This window comes from Anomaloglossus baeobatrachus, chromosome 2, assembly GCF_048569485.1.
Source record: "Anomaloglossus baeobatrachus isolate aAnoBae1 chromosome 2, aAnoBae1.hap1, whole genome shotgun sequence".
NCBI classification, from domain to species: domain Eukaryota; kingdom Metazoa; phylum Chordata; class Amphibia; order Anura; family Aromobatidae; genus Anomaloglossus; species Anomaloglossus baeobatrachus.
The window spans coordinates 310,167,266-310,179,323 of NC_134354.1; the positions used below are offsets into that span (position 1 = coordinate 310,167,266).

At 42.5% G+C, this 12,058-nt stretch overlaps 1 protein-coding gene across 3 annotated transcripts in view; it reads left to right on the forward strand.

The window, feature by feature from the left end:
* Positions 1-12,058, forward strand: part of SCUBE3 (signal peptide, CUB domain and EGF like domain containing 3) — a 1,252,506-nt gene that overhangs the window by 110,632 nt on the left and 1,129,816 nt on the right. For all 3 annotated transcript variants that reach the window (XM_075335886.1, XM_075335887.1, XM_075335888.1), the window contains exons 2-3: positions 2,841-2,963; positions 3,041-3,166. In XM_075335886.1, the coding sequence (XP_075192001.1) occupies positions 2,841-2,963; positions 3,041-3,166 (249 nt within the window). The remainder of the gene's footprint in view (positions 1-2,840; positions 2,964-3,040; positions 3,167-12,058) is intronic.

Consider the following 12,058-nt stretch of genomic DNA (forward strand, 5'->3'; position numbering starts at 1 on the left):
AAAAATATTTTGTTTGGGTTTGGTTTATTTGTCCAATTACTTTTGACCTCCTAAAATGTGGAGTGTTTGTAAAGAAATGTGTACAATTCCTACAATTTCTATCAGATATTTTTGTTCAAACCTTCAAATTAAACGTTACAATCTGCACTTGAATTCTGTTGTAGAGGTTTCATTTCAAATCCAATGTGGTGGCATGCAGAGCCCAACTCACGAAAATTGTGTCACTGTCCAAATATTTCTGGACCTAACTGTATGGCTAGTTGTATTTTTAATTCCTTATGTATCATAAAGAAGTTATGCTTGTTCATATTTCTCTGAATTTGGTGTGCAGCTTTCACTTCATATAGATTGTGATGTCAAGTTGAGCTGGCTGGGGGTGAATTGTTTGAGCCTTTGTGAAACATTAGGAACTGGAGAGATGGAGCATACTGAAGGAATTTGTCTGGAGTTACTCTGTAATGCAAATTAAACGTATGAGAAGTAATGTGCCTGCTATCATTTTTATATAGTTTCTATAAGCCTTCTGTTCGGTAAAGACTTTTTGTTTTTAATGAAGTTGGGGTTTTCTTCCATGAAGTTGTTAACATCTGGTCCTCGAGGTCAACGGCATCATGCTGCCTACAAGTGCATATCGCCCCACTGGCAAAAGTGTACGCACTTAGCCAGGACCACATCTTTCATGTAGTATACCAGGACATCCGGAGTCAATCCCTTGCCCATGACTACCGTCCCGCTTTGCATTACAGAAGGTTTCAACTTAATCAGTATAATAGTGCTCTTATGGCCATCCCTTTACTTTACATTTCTAAATCATGCTGTCATACTCTCTTAGTCTTCAGCAATGCGGCACTGCCATGTGATTATTTTATGATCAGTGTTATATGCCTGGTAGTTTTATGGATAATTCTTTGGCTCTATGGGTTCTTTGAATTTATTATTGAGCAGCTTCTATCTGTCTTTACGTATGTATACATTTGTGCTTAAAAGTTTAGATACCCCGGCAGATTTTTTTGTTTCTTGGGCTTCTTTCAGAGAAAATGAATGATAACACAATCTTTTTTTCCACTCATCGTTAGTGGTTGGGTAAAGCCACTTTTTGTCAAACTACTGTGTTTTCTCCTTTTAAATCATAATGACAACCAAAAACATCTAAATGGCCCTGATCAAAAGTTCACATACCCCAGTTTTTAATACCGTGTATTGCCCCCTCTAACAGCAATGACAACTTGAATGCTTTTGTGGTAGTTGTGGATGAGGCTCTTTATTTTCTCAGATGGTAAAGCTGCCCATTATTCTTGGCAAAAAGCCTCCAGTTCCTGTAAATTCCTATACTTTCTTGCATGAACTGCGCACTTGAGTTTTCCCCAGAGTGGCTCAATGACAATGATATCAAGGTCAGGAGACTGAGATGGCCAGTGCAGAGCCTTTACTTTGTTCTGCTGTAGCCAATTACAGGTCGACTTGACCTTGTGTTTTGCATTGTCGTCATTTTGGAACATCCAAGTACATCCCATGCGCAGCTTCCGGGCTGATGAGTACAAATTTGACTCCAGTATTTGCTGATAATGTGCTGCATACATCTTTTCTTCAACTTTGACCCATTTCCTGTGCCTTTGTAGCTCACACATCCCCACATCATCAGCGATCCAACTCCATGCTTTACAGTAGGAATGGTGTTCCTTTTATCATAGGCCTTGAGGACACCTCTCCAAATGTAACATTTATGGTTGTCGCCAAAAAGTTCGATTTTGGGATCATCACTCCAAATTACCTTGTTCCAGAAGTTTGGAGGATTTATCTCTGTGCTGTTTGGCATATTGTAGGCGAGATGCTTTGTGGCACTTGCGCAGTAATTGTTTTTTTCTGGCTACTCGACCATTCAGCCCATTTTTCTTCAAGTGCCTCCTTATTGTGCATTTTGAAACAACCACACTGCTAGTTTTCAGTGAGTCCTGTATTTCAGCTGATGTTATTTGTGGGTTCTTCTTTGCATCCCATATAATTTTCTTGGCTGTTGTAGCCGAAATTTTTGTTAGTCTATCTGATTGTGGTTTGGTTGTTACAAAGCCCCTGATTTTCCATTTGTTAATCACAGTTTGAACACTGCTGACTGGCATTATCAATTTCTTGGATATCTTTTTGTATCCCTCTTCTGTTTTATACAGTTTGACTATCTTTTCCCATAGATCCATTGACTATTTTTTTGCTTTCTCCATGACTCACAATCCAGAAACATCAGTTGGCTGGATCAAAGATATGAGTCTGTCTGGTTCCCAGAAACTCACTCAGCTTTATTCACATACACTGATTCTAAGCAAAAAGATCACAGGTGAGGATATTTCCTTTATTAGTCATTCAAACCCAATTGTGTCAACTTCTGTGCATGTTATCAGGGCAAAATCACCAGGGTATGTGAACTTTTGATCATGGTCATTTGGATGTTTTTGGTTGTCATTATGATTTAAAAAGATAAAACACAGTAGTTTGACAATAAATGGCTTCACCCAACCACTAACTATGAGTGGAAAAAAAAATGTTGTGTTATCATTCATATTCTCTGAAAAAAGGCCAAGAAAGCAAAACATCTGCCAGGGTATGTAAACTTTTGAGCACAATTGTAGGTATTGCAATATGGTATGCTGTGTGCTGTGCACACTTGAGTTTAGAACTTTTTAAGGGTGTCAATGGCATCACTACACTAATTCTCAGTACTCAGAAAATAGAGTATTCACCTTAAAACAATGGATGATTCTGGAGCAGTAGCCTGGGATGAGGAATTCACCTTAAAATTGTTGCTGTGTTCGTAACTTTCTGACAAGTTCCTATTAATCCTCCTATAGATGTTGATGAATGTGTGGAAGGAACAGACAACTGCCACATAGATGCAATCTGCCAAAACACCCAGCGCTCATACAAGTGCATTTGTAAATCTGGATACACAGGAGATGGAAAGCACTGCAAAGGTAATACAGAATTCCCATGCAACTTTGGAGAAAATCTTACTGTACTAGTTTGTTATATAATGCTTTTCTTTATTCAGATGTAGATGAATGTGAACGGGATGATAATGCAGGATGCGTACACGAGTGTGTTAATATCCCTGGAAATTACAGGTGTACATGTTATGATGGATTTCGTTTGGCACACGATGGACACAACTGTCTAGGTAATGTATAAATTACTAATTTATGCATCCAACAGTCATACTGTAGTCAACCTGTCACATGGTAGCTAAAAGACATGTCAATACTCTAGCACAGTGGTATCTAAGGGTGCCCATATACTGTACAGTATATAACAAAAGTGAGTACACATTGTCACTTTTTGGATTTTTTTTAATTATATCTTTTAATGGGAAAACACTGAAGATATGGTGCTTTGATAGATAGTGTATAGCTTGTATAACACTGTAAATTTGGTGTGTTCTCTAAGTAACTAAAAACACAGCCATTAATGTCTAAACCGCTGGCAACAAGAGTACATGGCCAAATTGTGCACAATTATACATTTTCCCTCCCCGGTATCATGTGACTCATTAGTGTTACAAGGTCTCAGGTGTGAATGAGGAGCATGTGTGTTAAATTTGGTGTTATCTCTCACACACTCTCTCATGCTGGTCACTGGAAGTTCCACATGGCAACTCATGGCAAAGAATTTTCAGATGATATGAAAAATGAATTGTTGCTCTACAAATGACCTAGGCTGTAAGAAGATTTCCAACACCCTGAAACTGAGCTGCAGCATGGTGGCTAAGACAATACAGTGGTTTGAAAAGACAGGTTCCACTCAGAACAAGCCTTGTCATGGTTGACCAAAGAAGTTGAGTGCACGTGCTCAACATCATATCCAGAGGCTGTCTTTTCAAATAGACTTATGAGTGCTGGCCGCTTTGCTGCAGATTTTAAAGGGGTGGATGTCAGCCTATCAGAGCTCAGACCATACACCATGCACTGGATCAAATTGGTCTACATGGCTGACATCCAAAATGGAAGTCTCTTCTAAAGATGATGGACAAGAAAGCCAGCAAACAGTTTGCTGAAGACAAACAGACTAAGGACATGGATCACTGGAACCATGAACTGTGGTCTGATGAGACAAAAATAAACTTATTTGGTTTAGATGGTGTCAAGTGTGTGTGGCAGAAACCAGGTGAAAAATACAAAGACAACTGTGTCTTGCCTATATTCAAGCACAGTGGTGGGAGTGTTATGGTTTGGGGCTGAATGAGTGCTGCCGGCTTTGGGGATCTATAATTCATTAAGGGAACCATGAATTCCAACATGTACTGAGAGATACTGAAACAGAGCATGATCCTTTTGTCATGCAAGGTATAGGAAGTACCATGTGTATGGCGACAGGAAATCCCTGTGTCTAGGGAAGGGGAAGATGGTGACCCCTGACCAAACCTTCCACGTGCCCCTGGATCCCCTGACAACCCTAAATAGTTCCGCACCTATGTGCTGAGCAGAATACCTGGCACTGGCTGACCCTGCACTGGTTCCTAGGTAGGGAACGGATGGGATGAGTTCTTAATCAACTCCACTAAGCTCTAACAAACACACACAGGAGAAAGTATATGAACAACTTATCTCAAGTATGACTTTGCGAGAGGTACAGCAACAAACAACCATGTTTCTTCAGATGAATACAAGCTGGTTGCTTCCTTCCAAGGCATGTATAGGAATATATCTTTATCACCAGCAAAAGCCAAGGGGAAATATAAGCATTTAAGGACACAAGGGGAAGTGATGATTAACAGCTGAAAGGTGAGGATATCTGCAGGGTCCTAAAAGAAAAGGGATTAATTCCAAGCAGAGAAGACACATAGGATACCATTTACACCAAAGCAGGAAAAATAGCATGTCAGTGAGCAAGTTGTGTAGCCATACGTTACAGCCGGACACCACAGGACTTGCAACCGCGATACACCTGTGACAACCCATCTTCGTATTCTGGGCCACAGGGCAGTATTCCAGCAGGATAATGGCCCAAAACTCACCTCCAAGATAACCACTGCCTTACTAAAGAAAATTAATTAGACCAATGAAAAATATAGTACCCAATTCTATAGATACGAATCATGTATACTGGAGTCCCCAAGGCAAAAATTTATAGAACATATGGACTTTCCAGAAAATGAAATAAAAAAAAGTATGTAAAAAAATAATTGTCTAATTGCTAAACAAACTGATGGTACATGACTGATGGACTAGTGAATTGCGCTCCTGGTAACCTAATAAATAAGACACCACACACTGCGTGACATGGATTAAAATTTTGGCCACAGCAGCCCTTTATTTTTTATAAGAAAAAACATCAACAAGAAAAAACAAGATTATCGGCCCAGAGATGTGGTTGTTATAAATCCCAGCCCCATATCCCCCTCCGCCGTGTACACCTAGCTCAAGGGGGAATCTGGGTATACCCCTTGATCATTTTTCTTGTGTCCGCTGAGCTCCTCCCCAGGGACCCATCTATTCCACTGTCCACTGAGCTCCTCCCCAGGGACCCATATTCCACTGTCCGCTGAGCTCTGGCCCAGGGACCCCATTAAAAACATAATTCTCCAACCAACAAAGAGGGGGTTTAAACAACCACATCCCGCCGCCAAATGCTGCTGTAACATACAATATTAAAATGTTAATACAATATTAATATGTTGATATGACATTGTCAATTTGGATACATTACTGATAACAATTGATACAATACTAATAATGTTGATAAAATACCGATGATGTTGAATACCAAAACATTGTTAGAATATTGACAGTGTTGCAAAGTCCTGATATTGATACATTTCCCCTTATTATAGGGAGGGTGGGTGGGACAACTGCTGGTTCAGTCTTTGAGTCCAGGACAAAGGAATGACACCTTAACATGGGACCTATTTCTTATATGGCCCCTGCCCCCCGTCTCTCCTCCTGCTCGCTGACCCCCCACCACATTCCTTAGGTAAAAACCCCATCCCTTACTCCTTAACCCTTTCCTGGATCTATCACTGCCTCAGTCATGTACGTTACGGCTATCTGCCTTCACTCTGCTTGACTGATGGACTAGTGAATTGCGCTCCTGGTAACCTAATAAATAAGACACCACACACTGCGTGACATGGATTAAAATTTTGGCCACAGCAGCCCTTTATTTTTTATAAGAAAAAACATCAACAAGAAAAAACAAGATTATCGGCCCAGAGATGTGGTTGTTATAAATCCCAGCCCCATATCCCCCTCCGCCGTGTACACCTAGCTCAAGGGGGAATCTGGGTATACCCCTTGATCATTTTCCTTGTGTCCGCTGAGCTCCTCCCCAGGGACCCATCTATTCCACTGTCCACTGAGCTCCTCCCCAGGGACCCATATTCCACTGTCCGCTGAGCTCTGGCCCAGGGACCCCATTAAAAACATAATTCTCCAACCAACAAAGAGGGGGTTTAAACAACCACATCCCGCCAAGACTCGCTCTTGTGACACCTTACAAGAGTGAGTTCCTCCACAACTTAATGGCTCGTTCTACTCCTTCTTGTATTCCCAACATCCATATATCAATGCCAATGTCATTAAGATGTACCTTATCATCTCTCCAAAATTGTTCCTTTGTATTTTCAAGCATCTGGTGACGTATGGCCACCCCTCCGTTTTCCAACACAAATTTTGTTATTTTTTTATTAACCTTTATCCTTGTATTATTGATGCGAGCCACTGATCGCGCTGTTCTCCACATTTGTCTAGCTACTATATCCGACCAGACCACCACTGTTTCTGGGTAAGACCTCCATAAATTCAACATATCAAGCTTTATGTTCCTAACTAAATGTCTTGATGTTCTTATTGCTAAATCATTACCACCTAAATGGATAAGTAAGACGTCCGGGGGGCGGTAGAACTCCACATGATACTGGATTTCTTTTAACAGCTGATGCCACTGCATTCCCCTCTTTCCTATCCATGTCACCCGTGCCAAGGAACTGGGCAATCCCAACTGTTTACCATTAGGCCTGACTGCTGCACGTAAGGCCCCCCAAAAAACAAATGAATGTCCCATGATCCAAACCAGGCATTGCTGTTCAGCTAAAACAAAAAACAAAAAACACAATTATCACACAATTGTCTAAATGAAGACACAACTACTATAAGATTACCAAAATGTACACATATATATATATATACATGTACGCCATTTATAATAAATGTAATCTAATGTAACTCTTAAATCTGCTCGATTCCCATCTCCCGATTTTTTTAACTATGTCAGGCTCTAAGCCCCATCTAGCAGCTTCTGTGGCTGCTCCTATCCTAAATGAGTGTGAAGTGAATGCATTTGGAGACTCTCCCAATATTGTCAGGCATTTTTTAAGAACTGCTGTGAATTGAAATTGTGACAATGACTTACAATCCTCATGAATTAGTAATGAACCTTGGATATTTGGCCTTCTTAAGACATAGTTTCTAAAACAGATGACCGGGCAGGCCCTGGAACCGCTTAAAGGAATCAATGTGATCCATTTTCCTCTACCCTGTTGATCAGTTTTTGACTTTGCCAGAAAACATTCCAATCTGTCTGTGTACTGATGCATGTCCTCAGCTTGTAGACCCCCACTTCTGGTGGAGCTACTCGACACTAACTCGCTGATTCTAAATGCTCCAAAAAAGGCCAGTGTGAATGCACAATTAAAGAGTAACACTTCAAACGGACTGCTACAGACTCGGACTAGTACACTCAGTATCTGCTGTAATAACTGGAAAGAAATCTGACGCCGTTTATCTCTGGTCTTCTTACAACTTTTCCTGTAACCCTTTAGGGCCTGCTTAACTAAAAAATGCTTTGTGTAATCAGTGAAGTCGTGCAACTTAAACCAAAAAGCTAATCCAGACATTTTACTATCAATACTGGACAATGAAGTACCATCCATAAAGGCCCTGCTAATGTAAAATAACAACAAGGAAACATTATCATGTAACCTGGCATCATGTCCCACTAGAGCACACAAGTCTTCCCATTCCCTCCATGCTGACTGGTACCTCTGCCATGTGCTTACACCCACAGACCGTTCTATCAGAGCGTATGCGGTGTCACTGGCAGTGACCACAGAAAATCCGGACACTTCTTGCCTTGTACCTCTGCCATCGGGGCTAACGAACGGAATCTGTCCCACTGAAAACGAGACAGAGCATCAGCCACAGAATTGCAAACACCGGGGACATGCACAGCTGTAATCTGACAATTTGACTTTAAACAGCGCAGCACTAGATGACGCAGCAACGTAACAACAGGCAGGGAAGAAGCTGATTGTTTGTTGATGACTTCTACAACTCCCAAGTTATCACAATGAAATCTCACTTTTCGGTTTTGGAAAATATTGCACCAAATTTCACAAGCAACCACTATGGGGAACAATTCAAGGAGTACTAAGTTTCGTGTTAACCCATTGTTTCTCCAACTCTCTGGCCACCTATCTGCACACCACTGTCCAGAACAATATGCACCAAAACCAGTTGACCCCGCTGCATCAGTGTGGATGTCTAGATCAAAATTTGAAACCGGTGGTCTGATCCACAATGACCTCCCATTAAACTCCATTAAGAACTGTTCCCATACCGCCAGATCGTCCTTTAATGTTCTAGCCAGCCGCACAAAGTGATGTGGAAAGGTTATGCCTGAGGTAGCTGCAGCTAGGCGCCTACAAAAAACTCTACCCATTGGAATAATGCGACACGCAAAGTTCATTTTTCCTAACAGCGATTGTAGATCCTTTAATCTGATCTTACGGTGAGATCTAGCTTCTCTGACTGCCTCCAGCAGATCACTGACCTTGTCATCCGGTAATCTGCACTCCATGGCCTCACTGTCAATCAAAATTCCTAAAAACTTGATAAGTGTAGACGGGCCTTCTGTTTTATCTGATGCTAACGGTACTCCAAAACACTTAAAAACCGACTGAATCGCTGCCAATAATGAAGCACAAACAAATGACTTTGGTGGACCAATACATAGGAAATCATCTAGATAATGCAGGACAGAACGCACGCCGGCTTCCTTCTTTACTACCCACTCCAAAAATGTGCTAAATGATTCAAACAAGGAGCATGAGATGGAGCAGCCCATCGGTAAACACAAGTCTACATAAAACATTCCCTGCCACTGACAACCCAAGAGATGGAAGCTTTCTGGATGGACTGGTAAGAGTCTAAAGGCAGCTTCAATGTCTGTTTTTACCATTAAAGCTCCTCTGCCGTACTTCTGAACCCATGCAATCGCTGTATCAAATGAAGTATACGAGACTGTGCAAAGTTCCTGATTGATTCCATCATTAACTGAGCTTCCATGAGGGAAGGACAGATGATGGATCAGCCTAAAATTATTGGGTTCCTTCTTTGGGACCACTCCCAATGGAGAGACCCTTAAGTTTTCTATTGGCATTTTGGGGAATGGGCCTGCCATGCGGCCCAGGTCAATTTCTTTGTTTAGTTTTGTGGAGACAATGTGAGAATATGTATAAGCTGAAGCAAGGTTACGAGAACAGGTTAATGGGCCTGAAGTAGATGGGATCTTAAAACCTTCTGAGAAACCCTCCCCCAGCAATTGTGCTGCTTTTCTATCTGGGTACCTGCTTAGATAGCCCACCATCTCCCCGAGTCTAATTGGGGTTTCCCCCTTTTTGGTTAATCTCTGCTGTTGGGGTTTTATTTCGTTTAAAGCATTTTGATAGGCTATGGTTTCCACTACAGAAGGTGCATTCATGTTTGTACCTGCATGTGTTTCCGAATCTGCACTGGCTATCATTGAACTGCCAGCAGCAACCTTTTCTGTTTGCTGCCGACAATCCGATTGCTGATGATCTGCCGACATAGCCCTGAAACGGCTGATTAACCCCACGTGGCGCTGTCATGAGACGCATCCATAAACCAATATCTTTGTGATCCCAACGAATCCCTTGGCGACCAGCCTTTCGTTGGCGAAACTGCTCATCATAGCGCAGCCATGCTAAACCTCCATACACACGGTGCGCCTCCCCGATAGAATTCATGTAACAAAATAAGGCAGAGCAATGTTCAGGAGTTTTTTGGCCTATTACACTTGCTAATATGGCAAAAGCCTGGAACCAATTGCTAAATGTTTGGGGGATGAGACAATACCGTCTTTCTTTTTCTTGTTCCTCTCTTTTCCTCTCATCAAACCTTACTCTATCCAAGTTATATTTTTCTAAGGGCAATAATGAAAATATTTCCACATATTCGTCGGCCCAAATCTTCTCCCTAACCTCCTGTTTCAAATGAATTCCTAGAGGACCCTCAAAACATACATATAATTCTCCTTTTGCTGCATCAGATAATGTAACCCCTTGTGAAATTACTGCGTCCTCCTGTGTCTCTGGATCAGCACACGACTGACTTACCACCTCCGATGTCCGGCGACCATTCCCGCACCATGCAGCAATAGGAGAAGAAGTTATGGGTAAGCTAGACTGACTCAAAGCCTCCTTAACCCCTGACACTAATTGCTGTACTACTGAATTAAGATCCCATCCTACATTGCCGGGAACTGTACCCCCAACTGCGCCCACTGGACTCATTACAGGTGTTGTTACACTAGATATAGGACAAGAAAAATTGTTCTCACCAATACCTGGCTGCGTCCTAGGTTGACCAGCCGTCCGTGACGTATTAGTTATAGTCTCTACAGCCCCTCCATTATTGAAGTGCTGCGTGCTGCTGCCCTCTAGTGGGGAGTCGCTATCTGTGTCATAGTCATTGTCTGGAATCTCTTCTGAGTCTTGTAGCTGTAGATTTATTGCCTGACTCACATCCTGAGCCGGCCGATGAAGTCTTTGTCTGGTTAAAGTACTTTTGCGCAGTTGTCTTTTTGGATTCCTACCACTCCTCGTGTAATGAGAACCCGTATCCGGAAATGTTGTGTGTCCTAAGCCCATCCCCCCGTGTTGGTTCAGTTCCTGGGGTGAGGCCGTATGATGTCCTCTAGAATGATGCAAAGTTTGTTGAGGAAGTTCTAAGGATTCATGGTGGGCTGTCGTCACGTCAGTTGTAGCTTGTGTGGCTGCTTCTCTGGCTGGCACATCAGTAGAGCTGGACTTTCTCCTTGCACTTTTTGGTGTCTCTCTGGTTAGATGGTCGGGCTCTTTTCTCTGTCCCTTGTTTTTCTTGTACTGTAGTTTCCTTCCTGGTTTGTAAGAAGGATCAGAGGCCGTGCTGCGCTTTGCTCTTTTCCTAGAAGTAACAGAAGGACTTATGATCCTATTGTGAGTCCTATTGGCCATTTCAGAAGTTAGTCTCTCAGGAGGTCTTAATCTTCTTAGAGTTTGATGTTCAGAAAGTTCAGAAGGGACAGATGCTGTATCCCGGGCACTCTTCAGCAATTCGTCTAGCTGGGCCTGAATCCATTCGGGCCTACACGTCAAAGCCGCAGCCTGAACGCTCCTCAGCAAGGCATCCATACTGCTGGTTCAGTCTTTGAGTCCAGGACAAAGGAATGACACCTTAACATGGGACCTATTTCTTATATGGCCCCTGCCCCCCGTCTCTCCTCCTGCTCGCTGACCCCCCACCACATTCCTTAGGTAAAAACCCCATCCCTTACTCCTTAACCCTTTCCTGGATCTATCACTGCCTCAGTCATGTACGTTACGGCTATCTGCCTTCACTCTGCTTTTATTGGAATGGCCATGCCACTATTGAACATCTGTCGGGTAACCTTAGATGGAAGGTGGAGGAGCACAAGGTCCCTAACTCAGTAATGTCATCGTGGAGGAGTGGAAGAGGATGCCAGTGACTCCTGTGTAGCTCTAGTGAACTCCATGCCCAGGAGACTTAAGGTAGTATTTGCATATAATGGTGCCTACTCAATATATTGACACTTTGGCACAGTTTGGCCATTTTCACTTAAGCTGGGATCACACATAGCGACAACGACGTCGCTGTTACGTCACCATTTTCTGTGACGCAACAGTGACCTTGTAAGTCGCTGTCATGATCGCTGCTTAGCTGTCAAACACAGCAGACGCAGCAGCGATCATAATGACACGCGTCGCTGAGGAAGCGAT